General features: G+C 45.1%; 1 protein-coding gene and 1 non-coding gene across 2 annotated transcripts in view; both read left to right on the top strand.

Moving 5' to 3' along the window:
* Positions 1 to 22,262, top strand: part of LOC124777998 (histone acetyltransferase KAT6B) — a 281,082-nt gene that overhangs the window by 181,686 nt on the left and 77,134 nt on the right. The window contains exon 3 of the mRNA XM_047253571.1: positions 8,626 to 8,841. Within this exon, the coding sequence (XP_047109527.1) occupies positions 8,626 to 8,841 (216 nt within the window). The remainder of the gene's footprint in view (positions 1 to 8,625; positions 8,842 to 22,262) is intronic.
* Trnat-ugu lies at positions 7,894 to 7,968 on the top strand. Its single transcript has one exon. It is a non-coding gene; the product is annotated as a tRNA-Thr (tRNA).

The raw sequence follows: 22,262 nt of genomic DNA, 5'->3' as shown, positions 1-22,262 counted from the left end.
CTTCAGCTGATCAGGTCACTTTAAATTGTAACTGTATAGATCCCCACTAGGAAATCTTGAACTGTTTTTAATAAATTGCATTATGCAGACGTGACTACTTTGAGTTGTGTATTTGGTTCAGCGGTTGTACACACTGTGCCAATGGTTCACAAATTAAGCAGTAAATGATGATAAGCCGTCACGTCAAAAAATGTGCTACTCACAGTATAATCTTCTTCGTCTGTTCCCACTCACGTGGAATTGACGTTCTTGGAAAGTCTTTTCAATTTACTTTTCGGCCACACTTCGCTTTCTCTTAGTTGTTTCTCCCTCAAGTCCTCGCCTACACGATCCATCCATGTTCTTCGTGGCCTTCCTCTTCCACAACCATTTCTACAATTCCCTTTATAACTTAGATGTCCATACCATCGCAGTCTTCTCCCTTGAAATTTCTTTGATATTTCCGCCACTTTAAAGCTACCTCCCATTCTCTCGTTTCTGAACCTATTGGCTCTGGTGACTCCACCAATTCTCCTCGGCATACTCATTTCCGCTACAGCCAGTAGCCGGCCGAAGTGGCCGTGCGGTTAAAGGCGCTGCAGTCTGGAACCGCAAGACCGCTACAGTCGCAGGTTCGAATCCTGCCTCGGGCATGGATGTTTGTGATGTCCTTAGGTTAGTTAGGTTTAACTAGTTCTAAGTTCTAGGGGACTAATGACCTCAGCAGTTGAGTCCCATAGTGCTCAGAGCCATTTGATCCATTTGCTACAGCCAGTGCCTTGCGGTGTGCCTCATCTGGCGCCCATGTGTCTGCTCCATACAGCGTCAAAGGTCTACTGATTTAGACATCTTTCCTTTAGCTTTCAGATTTATTTTTCAATCGCATAAGACACTCGATATCCTTTTCCAGTTCATAGAACCTGACTGCCATCGTAATATGAGTTGCCATCACTACACACTGTTGATCATAAGTAGTTAAACGTACGCACTTTCTTCTAGTTTCTCCTCTTATCCTCCTAGTCCCATGTATTACTTTTTCTTCGTATTCATTTTCATCCCATTTTCATTGCAACCTGACCAGTCTCCTTCCTAGCTAATCGCTGTCGGTGCTGCATAACACTATATCATCTGCGAACATCAATACCCAAGGAATTTGCGGTCTAACACCTATTGATGACACACCGATGACCAGATTAAAAAATACATGGGCTCAACGCAGACCCTTGATGCAACCGCCATTTAGTTGGTATCCAGCCTGTTAGCCCTACACTGCTTTTTCACCCGCATTCTGACAACATTATTTGTTGTGAATAAGACGTATATATTTCTCTGGCACTGTCAAACAGCTCCAAATTTCGTATCGTGACACTCTGTCGTAAATCTTTTCTTTTCCCGGCATGAATCCGAACTGCTATTCCCTATTGCTGTTTCTTGTCTGATTCATCTTTCAGTCCGATTTTCGTTGTATTTGCCATTATTTTCATTCGTTTATAATTTTTACAGTTCTGAATTTTAGCCCCCTCATTGAATATGGGGATCACTGTAGTCTTTCTCCAGTCACCTGGAATTCTTTCTTCGTGCTATGTCTGTTGCATCAAGTCAGAGTGTTCATCTTCACCGCCACACCTCCAAAATACTGATACCGAATTTTCCGCTTTGAGCAGGCGTTTACAATATTTTTCCCATATTTTCTTAAAACTTCTTCCTTCGTGGAGTGGCATTCCCTCCTGTAGCGTATTCCAACTAAAGAATGAATTTGTAATAAAATGATCGTAATAGAAAATGTCGATTGAACTTAAAAGCCTCTGAAAGCTACTTGTTCGGAAGCGGGATACATCATTGACCACAACATAAACACATTAAAGAACACGAATTATTAGAATTTCACCATTAAATAGTACTATAATCCAAGTCGGCCAAAGACGACTCCTCTACCTCTACCTCTATTTCAGCGAATTTCTTTTAGTGTCAGGTGCGTCAGGTGCAGAGTGGTCGTTGGGCAGGAGAAAAGCATGGTGAAGGCGGACTGTGATGATAAGGGGTATAATGCACCCAAATGACTTGCATTACACAAAAACATTAAACGGACTTCTCAGTGAGAAAATTGGAGTACAAGGTTTGACTTCTAGAAAACGCAAATATGTATTTGTTGAGGCGAAATCAACGTCACCAAACCAATCGCTTTCCAACGTAGTTTAGTAGCTGTAAGATAAACAAATTCTGAATACATCATTAGTAAAAGGATTTTAACTAAATTTTTGCATTAGTGAACTCTGCTATCTAGTAAATAAAAACTTAAGTGAACTGTAGTATTATTATTATTATTATTTTTATTATTATTACTAATGTTACAAGTAACAAAGAAACACATGCTTGTATGAAGACAAACGGAAGAAAAAAGGCAAAAGTGAGGAGATTTTCAGCGTCTCTGTTACTTAAAAAAAATATATTGAAAAACGAAATCACAGAAGCGATCACTAAAGCTATTAGAGATACAGAGTATAATCGGATCCGTGATGTAGCGAAATAATTTATAATACTCCTCACTCTTGTTAGACGTGACTAAAATTTTCTGTTGCTTTACCTTGTGCTATAGCTATTCTAAAACTCTCCGCACCCGTCTCAGTTTTCTCCAGTTCCTCATAGACCATACACCTGCCTTTGATTTTGCCACAGTCTTTCTAGCCATTTTATTTGTCTGCGTGTAACTCTCATCATTTTAATCCCATTATTTTTTGGGCACCTTTCCGCCTTGATTGTCTCTTGTACCTTATCGCTCAGTTTCACTGTCTACATGGGGTTCTTCCCATGATGCTTTGTCACGCACATCTTCTACTTCCCAAATAGCGTCACCATTTGTTTTGCACCACTTCTGTGCACCTTGCACTATTTGTTTTGTTCTATTAATAAAGCGGTACATCCATTCTAACACTAACACTCGCATGTTGTCTCGTTACATATCCCCCTTTTATAACCTTGTGGATCTATACTTCCTGTAACTGATACCTTCTGCGCAGTAGGAAATTCATCTGACTGTCTGTACAACCGCTTTTATATGTTACTGTGTGCCTCTTATTTTTCTGGAAAAAGGTGTTGCATAACGCTGAGTCAAATGGCAAAGCAAAATTCACGACTCACATTCCTCCTTTTTTTTCCGCTATGACCACTACCACCAAGCATTCTTCACAAAAGCCCTGTTCGGCTTTACTGATATTTCCATTCAGGGCACCATCTAGAAACAAATTTCCCTGTCTGGTATACTGACGAATTCCTGCTCAAGATCGTCCCAGAAAGACCAAACCCTCCTTAGTGACACCTACAATGTGGTCACTATCCGTACTTGCAATTACTAAATTTGTTTTCAACTTATTCTGTAGGATCATACCCACACCGTTTCTCCCTTCACTATTAGCATCAATGCAACAACTTATCTCCAAGTCCTAATTCTCTGGCGTTATTTCCATTCCATTGTGTCTCTTGTGCATTTGTCAATTTCCTAGTCTCCATCATGTCGACGATCACTCTTCCTGTTCCAACCATTGGTTCAACATCCAAAGCTGCTACTCTTGTTAGGACCTGCTACTTTAACGTAGCCTGTCCTTGACTCGATGGCCTTCGCATATCGGTCACAGAGGGCAGTAGTGTGATAATGCACGTAGACTGCGGGGAATGCCCTAGCATTTTTCGAGGCTAAACTTCTGTTATATTTGGTTTTGGTGGGGATGTTGCTCATGAGCTTTTGTTAATCACTTGGACTATCCCTAGGTCTTCTGCCAGGTTTTGATTAGACTGCGCCTAACACGCCTTTTGTAGCCGTCCTCTCCAGTGGAGACGCTACGCATTTGTTTCTTCCGCCGCCGACGCCGTTACGAAGTCTCAACTTCGCCGCAGGTCCCACTGATATCTTGTCCGTAACCTTGGCAAGGGGCCCTATGACTGGGGGTGCTGTCATCCGCAGCCATATAGACCTAGTTTTTTAATTTTTTTGTTATTACTAAGAAAACAAGGTTTCGTACGCCTCACGCTCTTCTTTCCTCGTATCTTTACGAGATGCGGCCCCTGGACTTTCGGCCCGTAGTGGCACTTTGCAGTGTAATGTTCTATATTTTGAGAAATTTCAATATTCGTCAATGTTATCGTAAAAATAAGGAATGAGTTTTGTATCTCCCTTCTGTATTTTCACAATGAGTAACTTTCTTTGTGAGTGTTTTTCGGGGTGTTTAATTGATGCTGTATTTGGATTTTCATTCGATGAATAACGAAAATGGAATAACTAACTCGCCCGGAAAACGCGAAACAACCAGCAAGTAAACAGGTGAAATTTTTTTCCACGGGAAATCTCTGCCGTGGAATGGAGATATAAGTAAATACGCATTCTCTGTGCAGCTCATTACAGTGCGCGGTCTCTAGTCCTGCAAGGGTCAGTGTGGTTTTTCACGAAACTTGCCTCGTACATACATTATCACTTTACGGAAAGGGTGGGTATCACACGGGAAGTTAGCTCGTTGAATTTGCGTTCACCGTAGCGATGTCATTCAAACATTCAACTGCCATGGTGGGAGAAAATGTTGAAGACCTGCTTCGTAGCAGTCACCCATGGTCAACATCAACACAACTTGTGGCCTGTTAAATCCCTTGTTAGATGCACAGTAGAATTGCGCTTTGTCGTTCTGAAGTAAAGTGAGAGGGGTGCGTTGACGAAGAAAGTACGGAGCGGCCCCCCCCCCCACAATTAATTTGGCCTCTAGGCATTCGTTACTAACAGAGCGCAACCCCCCCCCCCCCCCTCCTCCTCCTCCTCCTCGCCTTGGCCACGGCACGCAAGGGAACGCCTTGTTCAAGACATGCTGCCCCCACATTTGTAGGAGTGTGTCATGTGATATGACGCCGCTCCGTCCTATCGAGGCCAAATGTGACATGACACCGCTCCGTCCTATCGAGGCCAATTTGGGGGCTGTGCATATCTTCCAACTAATGGTTCTTTTCCAGCCCTCCAGTCACCTTTATGGTGATAGAATGGACTGTAAAGACGGTAGCTCATGAACCCACCATTCCTATCTTCAGGAGGAACGAATGAATGGAATGGAATGACGTGACCTGCAGTATCTTCTGACACGAAGCCGATTGGGACAGTTAAGACTTACAATGGGTTGTCACTAGAACCCCTCTCGCACACCGGATGGCTTTAGGAGGGGCACCGTCGAATAGTTGGGGAGGCTACATCAGCAACGTCTCGACCAGATTTTGCTTTCACAGAGGCTCAAAGAGTTCCACTTTCGAACAGAGTGCCTTTTTTTTTGGCTACTGTTTTGATTTTGATTCACTACTTTTTCAGTTTCGTAATGCTTATTCTTCCATTCCCTATTCCTCTTGGATGTAAGCGTACACTCTTACTCAGACATGCTAGTTGTGCAAAACTTCCTTTGGCCAGTTTATTTCTTCTGTTACTGTCAACTGCCATTGCACCCCAGACATTCTTCTCGGCATTTGTCAAATAAAAATATTGATCACATAATTGGCTTTTCTTCTCCTTTATTACGAATCGAGCAGGTAGTGTTATTTACACTGAGATAAACGTGTGTGGGTGGAGGGGGAGTATATTCGTCTACTCGTTTCGTCTTGAGTTGAAGCTCGCCCTTGTGTACATTTTTGCTTGGAGGAAATAAATTTTGTTTTTGGATAGGTTCCGCTTTGAGCAAAATTTTTTCTTCCTTTCACCCAGACATGTTTCGCTGAAGTCACAGCATCCTCAGGGGACTTAATTTTCTTTTTATTACGTGACAATAGAATTGCACTCCTCACACGCCAGTGTTCGGTGTAAATTACAGTAAGTTCTCTACAGTTGCAGATGACAAACTATGAAAGAAAAACATCTGTAACCCAAAATACAGAAAGCCACAAATTAAGGCACGTCGTAACAAGGTACAAATAAAAAGCAATCGGCTCTTATCAAATCTGTGAATAAGTTTCCTAAAAACTGAAATTTATATATGCTTCAGGGAAAGATGTCCAGTATGTTCTTGGTTTGTATTGTTTGAATTCAAAAACTTTGTATCTATCTCATAAGGCAGGGCCTGAGTTCACACAGTATACATTCCGTTCTTCTGTATTCGCTGCTGCTTCTAGTGATCTTGATTGCAAAGCAGAAAACAACTTAGTTTTTCTTAATCATCCGTAGAATACTTCATCGTTAAGCAAACTTAAAAATGATGATTTTTCTCTTTACTTTTAAATTTTTAGTTCTTTTGTTAATTTAATATTTACTTTGACTGTGATTTTAAATTACAATATTTCTGTGTATAATTTTCTTTGTATAACCTCAAAATGGTCCTCACTTGGCGACTAATGGCCGTCTTGTCATTTCACAGACTGAGACAACTACAATTTCATTTTAAAATACGAAGTACGATGGCTTACATGTGATTTGTTACGACAGAGAAAGGCGCCTGTGACTACTGAATCGTCACACACACACACACACACACACACACACACACACACACACACTGATCAGCCAGAAGATTATGACCATCTACCGAATAGCCGGTATGTCCATCTTTGGCACAGATAACAGCGGCGACGCGTCGTGGCAAATAAAGCAGTGAGGCCTTGGTAGTTCGCTAAAGGTTGTGGGCATCACATCTGCCCACACAAGTTACCCAGTACGCATGGCCGGTTTGGGGATTTTCTCTGCCCGGGGACTGGATTTTGTGTTGTCCTCATTATTTCATCATCATTCGTGACCGTTGCTAGATTGAATTGAGTTAAAAATTGGGACTTCCCCCGGCGCTGATAACCGCGCAGTTGAGAGCACCACAAACCAAACAAAATAATAATAATAATAATAATAATAATAATAATAATAATAAGATTAATTATTAATAATAATAATAGTAGTAGTAGTAGTAGTAGTAGTAGTAGTCGTCACCCAGTACACGTGAATTCTGGGGGCAGACGATGAACTCTTGACGCCACGTTCAATCACATCCCAAATGTGTTCGATCTGGTTCAGGTATGATGTGTTGGGGGAGGGGCAGCACATCAATTGGAACTCGCCACTGTGTTCCTCGAACCACTCCATCACACCCCTGGCCTCGTGACATGGCGCATTATCTCGTTGAAAAACGCCTCTGTCGTCGGGAAACATGATCGTCGTGAAGGGGTGTATGTGATTTGCAACCAGTCTGCGATACTGCTTGGCCGTCATGGTGCCTCCCACGAGCTGCACTGGACTCAAAGATGCCCACGTGAATGTTCCCCGGAGCGTATTGAGTCGCCGCCAGCTTGTCTCCGTCCCTCAGTACAGGTGTCAAGGAGCTATTCCCCTGGAAGACGACGGATTCGCGCCCTTCCATCGACATGATGAAGGTATCGGTATTCGACAGACTATGCAATGCTCTACCACTGCGCCAGTGTCCAGTGCCGATGGTCACGTGCCCATTTCAGTCGTGGTGTTAACATTTGCACATACTGCGGACCACCATCGTTAGGAGTGCTTAGTGTACTGTGTGTTCAGACATACTTATACTCCGCCCAGCATAAAAGTCTGATGTTGGTTCCGCCACAGTTCGCCGACTGTCCTGTTTTACCAATCTGCCCAGCCATCTGTAATTAGGGGTGGCCACCCAACCCCACGTCGTCTGGACGTGGTTTCACTTTTATGGACATGTCCGAAAGAACAGACACCATATCCATGTAAGTATATAATTCTGGCAATACCGGCCATGACCTTCTTCTGTGCGCATGCACGCACGTTCCCCGAACTCTTACGGGACTTGGTAAGAATGTCTTCCACGAGTAATGAGTGTGTTGGGGTGGGACACTGCGAATGTAGTGTGTGGACATACAAGGTGAGAATGTGGGTCTCGCGGGAGGCGTGCGCAAGATAGTCCATCCAGTCGCACTATCCTCCGTGCCCTCGGTGGCTCAGATGGGTAGAGCGTCTGCCATGTAAGCAGGGGATCCCGGGTTCGAGTCCCGGTCGGGGCACACATTTTCACCTGTCCATGTTGATATATATCAAAGTCTGTCAGCAGCCGACGCTATTAATATAATTCTAATTTGGTTTCACCATGTGTTGAAGACACCACAGGACTCCTCAAACACCTGACAACTCTTGTAGTTTCGAAATGCTCGTGCCGAGCGATCACAATCTGCCTTCGGTCAAACTCAGAAATTTTGCGCGCCTTCCCAATTCTCCACACGGACTGCACGTTCACTGGATACGACATGTACTGTACGTGTGTCTGATTAGCAGTCACTTCTCGCCATTTGACGCTGCTATCGCCTGGACGGGTTTACACCGATATTAAGCAAGTCGATGGTCATAATGTTCTTGCTGATTATTTTATGTCATACAAACATATGTAAACCCATCTGATGATGGAGATTTAAGCATTCGAAACGCGTTGTGGATGCAAGGAAACAGTGACAGGTAACAGTAAACTTGTGTCATTCGAAATACTACTTCCATTCATCCTATTTCGTATTATCCAATTCAGAAATCAACACTTAAATCAAAACAGGATACTTAAATATGAATACTTTTCTGCCTGACGTTTGTCATTAGGGTTTTCCAAAAAAGTTGTCTACGCTGAACTGCAAGGCAGAAGCATATAATAAAGCATATTGTTGGTGTTGTTGCAGCCTTCGGCGCCACTGCCCATTTGTGGGGAATGCTTGGGCACGGCGTCGCGCAACAAGAACGGCCGTGCGGAGGAACTGCGCAAGTGTGCCGGCTGCGGGAGCTCGGTGCACCTGTCGTGCCTGGCGCAGGAGCTGGCCACCGTGCTGTCGGCGGGCTCCACGTGGCACTGCGAAGAGTGCCGCACCTGCGCCGGCTGCGCCCAGCCCAAGGACCAGGTACGCCAAAACTAATTAGCGTGGCGTTTCAGGTGTAGCGATGGTCAGACTCGTGCTTGCGGCGCCCAGAGGGTAAGGGGGTGCGTGTAGTTTTGATAGATTCAATTTGCTGAGTGTCCTGGGGACGAGGATCTAAAATTCAGGACACGCAGATGATTTGAGTTTCCCTGGAGTATTTTCTTATATTGTGAACAGAACTGGTACACAGGTGCTCCTGTACTCCAAGATACTGCACATGGAAAGTGCCGGTAACAGAATCACATTCTGCAAAAATAAAACTGGATTTTTGATTAGGCTTTCTGACTGGGACCCATGAGCAAGGGATGGCGGTTATCGCTGAAACAACCGGTTTTCTGTTATATAGTTATTTAACAGCGCCAGTTTAACCATGTCTATTAAAATCGCGTAAAATGACCGGTTCCTGAAATAACTGATTTTCGGTTTTTTATTCCTACTATTTCCTATAATAAAGTTTAACTCCCTCAGTTTCAAGATGCTTGCAATCAAAATATTAAACTAAATAGATAAATAAAAGAAGACTTAGCCCGTCCACCGTTCGCTGCTTTTCGTAACAGGTGAGAAGTGTTTGAATACTACAAGAAATAATCATCATTCTCCTATTGATTCTAATTTTTTTGAAACTCTGCTCAAAAATCGCCTTGTAATATCACAATTTGGGCATTGCTAATACTCAGTGCTAAGGGTGAAAACTGACGCTGAAGAACTCTCTTTATCTTGTTAATTTGGCCGTTTTCAAGGGCTAAAAGTAGATAAAGGCATATTATGTGGATATAGGCAGGTGATAAGCTATTTTATAACGGGCGTCCGGGAAGTAAGGACGAATTTGAATTTTGCACCCTTTTTTTAATATGACTGTTGGCAGCTGTGGTTTTTTCATGTTTGTTACCGGCGATCCTTCCTATTAGTAGCCTGATAGCTTTTGTGTGGTGAGGATTGTTCGTTGACGTTTAATTTCGTCATGGAGGAGATGAAAACTTAGCAACGTATCCAAGAGATGAAAGGTTATTACAGAAACAGTGTGAAAGTCCCACGGCAACCGTTCCTGAATTGCTTATGACATCTCTGATGTAAAGCTGTTCCAACCGAATGATCAGTTCGGAAGTTGATCCGGAAGTTTGAGACCACTGGTTCTGTCTCAGACGTTAAGGAAATGAGACGACCGCGTCCTATCGTACGTGAAAATTTGACCGTAAGCTCCAGAAAGTCGGTTCGCCCACGTGCTCTACAATTGGATTTATCACCAAGTTCACTGCACGAAATCCTTTCAATAGATCTGAAAATCGTTGCGTACAAGATTTTGGGGTAACGAAAATCCGCGTGTGACTGCCTAAGGTCAGATGCATCAAAGACGCACGAATGTATGGTGTGGGTTCTGGGCAAGAGAAGTGATCGGCCCGCACTTGCTTTGAAAATGATGAGGGGCTGCCGTCACTGTGGACGGCGACCGCTACCGAAACAATGCTTCCTGATTGGTTTTTCACTCTTATTGATGAAAATGACGATATTTGGTTCCAGCAAGATGGTGCGACGAGTCTCACAACCTGTGAAACGATTGGTCTGCCGAATGACAAGTTTCCCCAAAAATTCTCTCTTTGCTTGGCAACCAGGAATTGCCTGCCAGATAATGCGATGTTAAACCTTGTGGCATTTTTGCAGGGATTTGTGAAATCAAAAGTGTACCTGAACAAACGACCAACTATGCACCAATTGAAGGATGAAATTAAAGGGTTATTAACGGTATCCCATCAGATGTTTGTGAACGCATCTTCAAGACGCGAGAATCCAGCTCAAACGTATGACAAGTCAAACATTGACATTATTTTCGTGGCTTTGTAATGGAGGTGAAGAAACTCGTGCTTTGGAACATTTTGAAAAAATTCTGTTGAATGTCTGGGCAAAAGGAACCTCTCTCTAAGATTAAAATCACATTAATTCCATTTGCAATTGTTAGGAGTAGTAGTAGATGGTCTCTCAAACAGTTCGAAAGCTTAGGATTGATTTAATACATCCCCAAATCACTTGAGAATTTCCAGTTTTATTGTACTAATTAGAGAAATGAACTCCTTGTAATTCTTTTCATGGACAGAAGACAGAGTAGGGAAATGTGCTGCGTTCTCTGACGAAAGATATCATTCCCACAGTGCAAGCTTTCTGTCATTTCATAAATTGATTTATTTTCACCTTGCAAGCTGGTGTTACAAGCATTCATATGTCCCATAACCTGTACCAGAAATATAAGGTAGTTTGCTGCTTTTGCATGGAGCACCTTTTGGTGCAAAATGTAGTGAATGCTGTACAATAATTCTTCTGTGCACTGCAGCTTCTTTCTTAGCAATCCAACAAATCCCATGTGCTCCCCTTTCATTGCAGGTGCTCTGTCTGTTGTCATTGACACCAGATGTGCCACCTATGCACCTGGGATGGGATGGGATGAGATGGTGTGGGGCGGGGTGTTATATGTGTGCACCCATGTTGTGGCCCCGAAAGATTGCATCCTTTCTTCTCTCCCTGGCTGCATTCCATTTCCTATATCCATTCCTTCCCATCCTAGTTCCTGCTCCTCCCTCCCACCCACATCCCCCATTCCTCCTTGGTGCTTCCCTTTATGACGACCTGGCTATTCCCTTGGTTTTGCTATTCCTTTCAGGTCTTGTCTTGTGCTACCACTCCCACTCGTTTTTTTCTGCCTCTGGCTTTTTTATGGTTCCCCTTGGGATTTGACCTCCATTTCTACATTGTTCCCATAATGTGTGCCACTTGGGGAAGAGCTCTCTCTTTCACGTCAGTTCTTATACCCCGTCCCCGTGGGCTCACCACTCTTTGGTGTGTTCGTGCTTGGCTACCACAGGGCCTCAGCTTTGCAGCATGTCCATCCTCTTGCTGTTCTTTTTCCCCATCTGACTGGGTGCTGGAAATGTGTTCTGCATATTCAGTCGTTGATATCGGAACAGTCTCTCCACTGTCTTTCGTTCCTTCTTTCTTTTTTCGTTCCCCTTCTCCTATCATTCCTCCCCTTCGGTGTTGGAGGTAGCTCTTTTTCCTCTTCCTCCCTGTGGACTCCAGAAGGCTTGCCCAGTGTGACTGGGTAATGTATAATTCCTAGCCCAGGGTCAACAGGTCAGGTTTGCACATACCTCCTGTTACTGTCCAGGGGGGGATGATTGCCTGAACTACTACCTTCCCAAATTGCCAAAGGTGGGTGGGCCCCTATGAAGGGCTCCCAGTTACAAGGAGTGTGCCATCAGAGACGCTGGCAGTCATGGGGGATTTTCTCATAATGAGTCAGCCGTCATCTTTGCGGCCCATATCTACCATACTGAAGACGGTCAGTCCTTTGCAATGGCAAATCCTTTTCTAATTCAGAAAGATGTTGATGCAATTGCCAGCCCTGTGAAATCCTGCTCTTTTTTATGCAGTGGTGCACTCTGCCTTTGGAGCCTACTTTTGATTCGCAACCGCGACAACTGCTTGCCGCTTTGCTTCTCAATGGCTATCCTGTTTGTATTGAGGACCATAGAACTTCAATTTTTCTTGTGGTGTAATTTACACTAGGTTGCTCAACAGTCTGACCGAGGGCAAAATGCAAACGTACCTCTCTCACCAGGGTGTCATTGCTGTCCATCGGGTGATGAGAAAGGTAGATTCCTCCTTAGTGCCCATACAAACACTTTTTTTCACCTTTGGCAGAGTGGTTCTTCCATACAAGATCAAAGCAGGCTATGGTACCTTGTGAACCCGTGGCGCGGCTGCCCTCATCGTTTCAACCACACTCGAATGTCGTCGTCAATACCTGGCGACATGTGTAACCTTGTGATAAGGATGTACATGAAGGCAATTGTCCGCTTCCTTCTCCCCGCTGTATCAACTGCAATGGCGACCATGCCACCTTGTCTCGAGATGGTCCTGTGTATCTCGATGAATGGGCTGACCAGGAAATCCAGGTGAGTAAAAAGTATCCTACCCGGTCGTTGGCAAGTTATTGGCTAGTCGCAAACCTTGCATTCTACCGTCTGGCACTTACAGTACTGTTCTTGCGACATCTCGCTCCATGAAGGACATGACCGTGCAGACCTGCTACCTTGAATTCAGCTCTGAGGTTGTGAAATCACCCAGTGTCATGGTATCATTGCTGTCTCCTTGTCCAGCTGTGCAACAAGCCATCAAACTGTACAGCTACACAGCTGGTAGGCCAGGAAGGACAGAAGGAATGCTCCCATGAAGACTTCCTATGTCAGTCCAGCCAACCAACACCTGAGTCATCCTCTGCTAACTGGAAAGGCTCGAAGAAGTCGAAGGCAAGCAGTCTTCTTATTTGCCAACTCAAAGATCCTTTTTGACGGTGTCGCCACGTGATAACCTTGCCCGTCCGGCTTCCATGTCTCTGGTGCGCACCACCAACCGTTTTTCTGTGCTGGACTCTGCAGGCCAACAGCAGAAAAAAGCTGACGTTTCCTTAGATCTTGTGGAGCAAGGTCTCCTGCCTCTGTGCCCTGAAGCTGTCAGCCTTCACAGGCTGGCACTCGGCAACTGCCGAGGTGACACGCCTTCATTTTTTCCTCGTCGTGACTCACCAATTAAACGTATGCGGCCTTCAATTTGACAAAGAGGATTTATGGCTGCTGTTAGAATCACAGTGTCCACTTGTTCTCTGCCTTCAGGAAACAAAATTGCGTCCTCACAATCACTTTGAGCTTTTGCATTTCTTCCCGGTCTGTTTTGACCTTCCTCCCTGAGGTCGGCATTCCATTTCATGGGGGTGTCATGCTGCTCATACGGGATGATGTTCATAGTCAATCCATCTCCCTGAATACCCATTTTCAAGCTGTTGCGGTTTGCTGTGTTCCTTCCTCACTTGACCTTTTTCTTTTGTACCACTTACACCCCTCTGTCATTCTGTGTCACCAGGGCAGACTTCCTCTAGATTATTGGGCAGCTGCCCCATCCCTATCTGCTGCTCGTTGAACTTAATGCCTACCATCCCCTTTGGGTTTCCCAGAACATGTCCAAAGAGGTACCCTCTTAGCTGACCCTTTAATCAACTTAACCTCTTCCACATTAACACAGAAGCACCCATGTTCCTTTCAGACTCCTCACTCATCTGTTCCCATTTGGATCTATCCTTCTGTACTGCCCAGCTTGCCTATCGTCTTGAGTGGTCCATTCTCTCTGACACACACTCGAGCGACCATTTCCCGTCTGCTATTGGTTTGCTGACTCCTACCCCATCTCTGAACAGACTAAGCTTACTAAGGCCGACTAGAGGCTATTCCTCCCTGGCAACCTTTGATGAAAAAGATTTTCCCAGTTGTTATAACCAGGTGGAATACCATACAAATGTTATCATTACCGCAGCAGAACATTCCATTCCTTGCACTTCCCCTTTACCATCTCATGACATGGTACCTTCGTGGACAGGAGTGTGCCGTGGGGCAATGTGCACATGGAGACATGCTCTCTGTGTTTTAACTGTCATTTTATGATGACAAACTGCATTTATTATAAACAAATGCATGCACATTGCCATCATGTTCTTCGAGATAGCGAGAAAGCTAGCTGGATTTCATCCACTAGTTCTTTTAACAGTTCCACTCTCATGTGGGCCAATCTCCAATGGCTCTCTGGTACCACAATCCATTCGCCAATTTCCGGCCTGACAGTAGCAAACGATGTCATCGTGGGCCCTGTTGCTATCTCCAACACCTTGGGCTGCCATTTTGTGGAGATTTCATGCTCCTCCCACTGTCACCCTGCCTTCCTCCATCAGAAACTAGTGGAGGAGACTTGTGCGATACCCTTCTCTTCTCAGAATTGTGAGTGCTACATTGCTATCTTTACTAGGAGGTAGCTAGATCATGTTCTCACTTCATCCCGATCCTCCGCCCCAGGGCCAGACGATGTTCACATTCAGATGTTGTAGCACCTTTCTCTTGCGAGCAAGAACTTTCTGCTTCATACTTATGCATCTGGGCAGAGGGCACGTTTCCCAAACGCCGGCATGATGCTGTTGTCATACTCATACCTAAGCCATGTAAGGACAAACACCTTCCTTCTAGCTTCTGCCCCATTTCCCTCACCAGCTGTGTTTGCAAAATGATGGAACGTATGTATCGTGTCTGGCTGGTATGGTGGCTCGAGTCTCGCAATTTACTAACCACTGCTCAGTGTAGATTTCTGCAGTTCACCATCTTGTCTCTTTGTCCACCCATGTCATGCAAAGTTTCCTGTGGAAATCCCAGACTGTGGCCGTGTTTCTCGATTTGGAGAAAGCCTATGACACCTTCTGGAAGACTGGTATCCTTTGTACTCTCTACACGTGGGGCTTCAGTGGCCACCTGCCCAGTTTCCTTCAGGGCAGTTTTCAAGGTGCATGCGGGTTCTACATTGTGAGACACCTTTATCCATAAAAACGGTGTGCCTCAGGGTTCTGTCCTGAGCGCCATTCTCTTTGCTATTGCCATTAAAACTATAATGGCCTACCTTCCACTGGGCATCTCAGATTCCCTTTTTGGTAATGATTTTGCCATCTATTCAGTTCTCCACAGACTTGTCTCATTTAGCAGCAGTGTCTCAAACACTGCTACTCATGGAGCATCGACAGTGCCTTTTGTTTTTCCACTGATAAAACCATTTTTACGAATTTCTGGTGGCACAATTAATTTCTTGCACCGTCTTTACATCTTGGGCCTGTTGCTCTTGTGTTCGTTGAAACTATGAAATTCCTGGGGCTCATGCTTGATAGGAAATTTTCTTCGACCTCCCACGTGTCTTATCCTCAATGGTACTTCCTGGGGTGCAGATCAAACCACACTCCTCCACTTGTACCACTCCACCACCCGTTCATAACGAGGCTATGGGTGTTCTGTTTATGCATCTGCATGTCAGTCACTCTTACGCCGTCTCAATACTATCCACCATCATGGCATCCGTTTGGCCACTGGCGCCTTTTACACTAGCCCAGTTAAGAGCCTGTATGCAGAATCTGCCAAACTACTTCTGTCCTACCACTGCAACTTTCTCCTCAGCAAATATGCATGCCGTTTGTCTGCCATGTGTGGCCACCGATCCTATGTCTCCTCCTTTGATGACTCTTTTGATCACTAGTATGGAGCGCATCCCTTTTCTGTTACCTTCTGGAGTTTGCTTTCGGCTTCTTCTGTGGCAGCATAACTTCACGCTCTCTGCAACTTTCCCAGTGGGTTTGAACCCTTCCCCAACTTGGCTACGTGCGGCGGCCCGTGTTCACCTTGACCTTTACCTTCAGTTTCACAACTTTTGCATGGAGTTTCATGATAGTGCCTTCATGTAAACTAATGTCTCTTGAACTGACTGCAGTGTCTGGTGTGTCTTTGTCATTCTTGCCGACACATTTGGTATTGGCTTCCGGAATACTGCTCAGTATTTACATCAGAGCTCTTTGCCCTACATCAGGCCACACAGTACATCTGACGACACAGGCCTTTCAATTGCGTCATCTGCTCAGACTCTCTCAATGCCCTTCAAAGATTCTGTGTGGTGCAGTGTCGATCCCTTAGTGCAGCAGGTCCAGGGAAGCTGTCACTTGCTCACTCTTGACGGAGCCCACTGTGATGTTCATGTGGGTTCCTGGTCATGTGGGTCCGAGAGGAAATGAGGCTGCTGACGCTGCTGCCAAGGCTGCAGTCCTTGTACTTCAGCCTGCTAGTTCTTAGACTCCCTCCGATGATCTCAGTGTTTCTGTCTGTGAGCAGATCATGTCACTTTGGCTGACTTCCTCTCAGTTCTCTTGTCACGAGGTGGTCATTTTAACTAGGTTGCATATTGGGCAGTGTCTTTTTAGACATTGCCATTTGTAAAGTCGTACTCCCTCACCACGTTGTGCACATTGCGCCCAACTTTTAACTATCCACCATTTCCTGGTGTAATTCCGTTCTTTTAACTGTTCACATTCCCGTTTGGGTTTACTGTCTGAGTTATCGGCCATTCTAGCGAACAGCATGGGGGCTGTCGACCGTGTTTTATGTTTTATCTGTCATAGCAATATATCGAAGGCCATGTAATTTTTAGTTCTGGTCCTCCATTTCTCTATGGTATATTTTATAGGCCTTCGTCGAAGTCCCTGTTATTAGCTGTCTTCTCTTCCATCGATTGGTATTGACATGTAGTCCTTTTTAATTCCTCTCTTTGCCTTTGTTTTTTACAATTTTGACATGGGGCATATGAATAGTCGTTTTTGTGCCCTAGAACGAAAACAAAATGTTATTCCCCTCCTCCTTCCCCACTGTAGGACACCTCCCAGTCACTCGTCGTACCTTTGTGCGTGTGAGTGCTTACGAGACAGTCCGGTGAGCATTAATCTTTACAGGTCCTTAAATACGACCCAGGGTATTATTTTCCACAGGGAACTCGGGACAGTTCATTTCATGCAGTGAGTCCAGAGAGGTCCTAAGGACAATCTGTTGACACCGGCGCTTTCATCTTGGCTTTCGCAGAAAAAATCAGTTATGGTTTACTTTTGCAACATAAAGCCCTGTAGACCGTCTCCATCCAGTATCTTTAATGTCAGCCTTTGCTTCTATTGCGTCCTCTTCTCCTCCTCCATCCTTACTTCTGTACTGTTCCCCTTTCCTTTCCTCCTCCGTGGCAGTACCTGCCTTGGCCAGTGAAGAAAACCTTCTTCTCTGGCACCCACTGTGGATATGGGATTCTCTCTAGGAGCCCTCTCCCGTGTCTCAAGGACAAGAAGCCTGGTACTTACAGTAGGACGTGGGACCCAAACTGTGTGAGCCTCAAGGACACTTGTTCTCTTTTGGAACTTGATATTGCTGTGACCTCTCTTGCCAACCACACCTCCTCACACTCTGAGGAGGAGGAGGAGGAGGAGGAGGAGGAGGTGGTGGTGGTGGTGGTGGTGGTGGTGACGTCCATCTGTACTCTTGTACTACTCTGCTTCAACGGAACTGTAATGGTTACTATTGTCACCTTCTGGAATTGCAGTCCCCTCTTCCTCTCTACTCTGCTGTTTGTGTTGTGTTTGCAGGAATCTTGTCTCATGGATACTCACTCACTGACTCTTTGTGGTTTCCAAGCCTTTTGCTGGAACCAGGTCGGCCTTACGTGAAGTTCCAGTGGTGCCTGTACATTGGTCCGCACAGACATTGTTAGTTCCTGGCTTCCTGTTTGTACTGAACTGGAAGCTTAGCCATTCAGATCCATTTAGACTCCACTTCAACAATATGCACTCTTTCAACTCCCCTCCTACATTACCAACTCTTCTCGACTCCTGCAACAGCATCCTCCTCCCTTCCTTTTCCTTTGGGATTTAATGCCCATAACCCTCTGTGGGGTGGTACTGTGACAACTGTCCGGGCCAGGATTGTTAAAGATCTGGTAAAATGGAAATGTCGTGTGTCTAGGGCCTCCCGTCAGGTAGATCGTTCGCCTGGTGAAGGTCTTTCGATTTGACACCACTTCGGCGACCTGCACGTCGATGGGGATGAAATGATGATGATTAGGACAACACAACACCCAGTCCCTGAGCGGAGAAAATCTCCGACCCAGCCGGGAATCGAACCCGGGCCCATAGGATTGACAGTCTGTTACGCTGACCACTCAGCTACCGGGGCGAACTAAAGATCTGGTGGCAGGGTGTGATCTCTGCCTCCTCAACACTGGAGCTCCCACACACTTCAGTGTAGCACATGGCACTTTCTCGGCCATTGGTATTTCCGTCTGTAGCCCGGGATTCCTTGGAGAGTTGTGTGAGGGCGATCATTTTGTGTGTGACAGCGATCATTTTGTGATTGTCTTATCTTCTCATCAGCATCACTCACCTGTACGGCCTTTCTGGTGGGTTTCACTAATGTGCATTGGGATGCCTTTTCCTCGGCTGCCATCCCAAGCGCTCCACCACATAACGACATGATGCTGCTTCAGTGATTCCCTCTTCCTCGGATTTATCCCCAATGGAAGATTGTTTTTTGGGAGAGCTCTGAAACTGGTGTGGCTATTACAGATTGCTGTAATGCCCACCAACACTACAAATGGAATCCATCTCTCAATCACCTCCTAAACAGCAGAAATGGGTTTGTTTGTTGCAGGTATGGGTAAAGATCAGGTGCATTTTTGGCTGTCGTCGTCCTGCGGGTATCAGGGAGTTTCTCTCCAGGATGTTATGCACACTAGCCCAGGCTCTATTGCTGAGGATTTTGATCAGGCCTCAGTGTCAGTTCAGTATCTGCCCACTGCCTTTTCAGATGGACAGTTCTCATCTAATCAGTTTAACCAACGTCCTAAGCAAGTCACTTAAATGTATTTTGAATCCAAGGCTGTATAGGGTTCTTGAATTCTGGGACCTCTTGGCTCCAACCCAGGGTGGTTTTCACCAAGGCCATTCTACTGCAGACAATTCAGTCCACCTGGAGTCTACTATCCAAATGGCTTTTGCTCACCATTAATACTTCATTGCAGTCTTCTTCGATCTGCATAAAGCTTATGATACCACACATCACCACATCCTTGCCAGCTTATATGAGTGGGGCTTCTGTGGCTGCTCCTGCAAGAGAGGCGCTCTGCATCGCGGTGTAGCTTGCTCGCCAGGTTTCGAGAGGGTGCGTTTGTGGATGAGGTATCGAATATATTGCTTCCTCCTACTTATACCTCCCGAGGAGATAACGAATGTAAAATTAGAGAGATTAGAGCACGCACGGAGGCTTTCAGACAGTCGTTCTTCCCGCGAACCATACGCGACTGGAACAGGAAAGGGAGGTAATGACAGTGGCACGTAAAGTGCCCTCCGCCACACACCGTTGGGTGGCTTGCGGAGTATCGATGTAGATGTAGATGTAGATGTAGATTCTTGTCTGAACTTTCTTTCATGTCACACTTTCAAGGTACAGATTGACACCTCCCGTAGCACCTCCCATCTGTAGGAGAACAATGTTCGCTGGGTTCTGTTTTAAGTGTCCCTCTCTTTTTTAGCAGCTACCAATGGTCTGGTGGTAGCTGGAGGGCCAACAGTTTCCCCTTCATTGCTGATGACTTTTGCCTGTGTGTTTGTTCAGTTGCAATGTATGCTGGTGAACGCAGATAACAGGGAGCAATGCCCTGAGCTCAGTCTCGGGCTCTTGCTCATGGCTTCCAATTTTCAGCTGCCAAGACCTGCATTATGCATCACTGTCTGGACCTGTACTTTGATGGTAAGTCCATCAGTGTGGTAGACTCACATCATTTTTTGGGACTTGTCTTTGATGCCCAGTTGACATCTTTCTCAACTAAAGCAGACATATTGGTCGCACCTCAATGCCCATCAACGACACTAACTGGTGTGCGGACCACTGTACCCTGCTAGGGCCCTACAAAGCATTGATCCAGTTGTGCCTAAATTACAGGAGTCTCACGGCTGGCTATCACCACATTACAAATGCTGGACACATTACACCATGTGGGATACAATTGGCAACTGGCATTTTTGGACTAGGCACACGATCGGCATCCTAATGGAGGCAGCAGTTCGACAATTGTGGTTTCTGCACCAACAAAAGGTGATCGTGTGTGTGTTACACATCTGCTGCTCTTTCCAGATATGGAGATCCACATCTCGCTACCACTGAAATTAGCTGAGGATGCCTCGGCCGCTGACCTGCTTTTATTGTTTACTCATGAAGGGGTTTTTTATCACTCTAAGTGAGGTGCCTCAGCCTTGTCAGCCCATTGAAGTGTTGGCATGATGCTCTGTTGCCTCCTCAGCCCCAACCGGACAGTGGCTGACTGGGCTTGGTGGTCTGCCCCAGTGGCAGTGCTCTTTCCCTTTCTCACGTGTTGTGTTTGACTCTTTTCCTGTGTTTCTCTCACCCTGTCCATGTAGCTAGCCCCTTTTTTTTTTAAGTGTCCCCATCGCACTGTCGGCCTTTGAGGGCCTCCAGCTGCTCCCTGCATGGGGCACCTTGCCCATATTTCTTACTTTCCCCCTTCCTTCTTCATTGTTCCTTTCTCCAGTCTTTGTTGGCCTTGTAGACCTTGCGGTTTTGTTTATTTGGGTTTTGCACACTAGCCCATTCTTCGATATGAAGTTTTGTTGACTTGCTTGTTCCAGGTAGGAGGGAGTGGTGGCCTTGGAGTTAGGTCCCTTCAATCATTAAACCAACATAATGTTCCCTGTGGAAATCAGCAGAATTGACAGCTACTTAGACGGCTTTTAGGATGTCCACGCCGGTGGTTGTGCTCTTGACAGATACAGTGTCCAATTTTATGCATTTAATGTGCTAAATACTGGTAAATGCGACAAGTCCTGGCACTTATGCGGCAATATACAGTCACCTGAGAAAAACTGGCACTTGTAACCAATTTACATTCAGTGGGCACAAAAGACTTGCAGCTCGTTGATGCACTCTTGTTCTGAACTCACCATCAGCAAACATTTTTTTAGCTCATACTGTGGTAAATGGAACCTTATAACTTGCATGTGCCACTGGACTGTCATTACTGCCACCTTGAAATATTGAAAACAGTACTACTTCATAATTTAAATGATACATGCTGAATGAAAGTTGTAGACATCTTGTGACAAAAGCAACTTCCATCACATTTGTCAGATGTCATCCAACTGCTCATTTTACTGTCAGTTACTACTTTCAGGGATATACAGACACATATTGAACATTTTGAATTTTCTGCTCAAAGATAAACTCTTACTTTAACTCATTTTTAAATGATGGCAAGTCTACATGTATTCGTTTCTTTTATGAACACTGCATTTTCTTGTGCTTGTAAAACAATGTATACTATCTAGTGGTTGCTTCTCATCAGCTTCGCCAGCTATGGCCTTTATTCCAATTGACAAGACCTGCCCCAGTGTATGCTTGAACGCAATCAACGTTTACGTGCAGCACTGTATTCTCATGAATCGCAGGAAGCTTTTTTCTGCCTCGTCCTAGACCATGAATGAAGCTGTATGGTCTGTTAAAGCTATCTTGGCAAAATGGCTGTAATGTTTCGCTGTTACCACTTCATGTGGTCTGTTACAGATTTTATCCCCTATTTCCACACATGCATCACTATGATGGTAGTCCAGGTATGCGATGCTATGAGAACTCATTTCCTGGATTTCGAAGAAGACTATATGTGATGGATGTAGCAGGAAACCTGGGCTACCGGCCAGGTGGAGCACATAGTACATGTAGTTTTCCTCTTAACGTTTTGAGTGGTGATATTGTTATTTACGATGGAAAGTCTAACTGAACGAAGTAATTAGTAAGGTTTCTGGAACTGTATTATGTAACAGTTTTTGTTCAGTTGTCAGAATTGTTTGCAGATGCATTGTTGCAAAACACCCAGTGAAGGGCCATTATGTACCTGCTGTAAAAAGGTTATTGAACTGTTGAACTGTATGTCAAAGGCAGACCATGTCCCCCCCCCCCCAAAGG

This window comes from Schistocerca piceifrons, chromosome 2, assembly GCF_021461385.2.
Source record: "Schistocerca piceifrons isolate TAMUIC-IGC-003096 chromosome 2, iqSchPice1.1, whole genome shotgun sequence".
NCBI classification, from domain to species: Eukaryota; Metazoa; Arthropoda; class Insecta; order Orthoptera; family Acrididae; genus Schistocerca; species Schistocerca piceifrons.
Note: the sequence above shows the minus strand (reverse complement) of the source record. Positions and strands in the feature narration are given on the sequence as shown.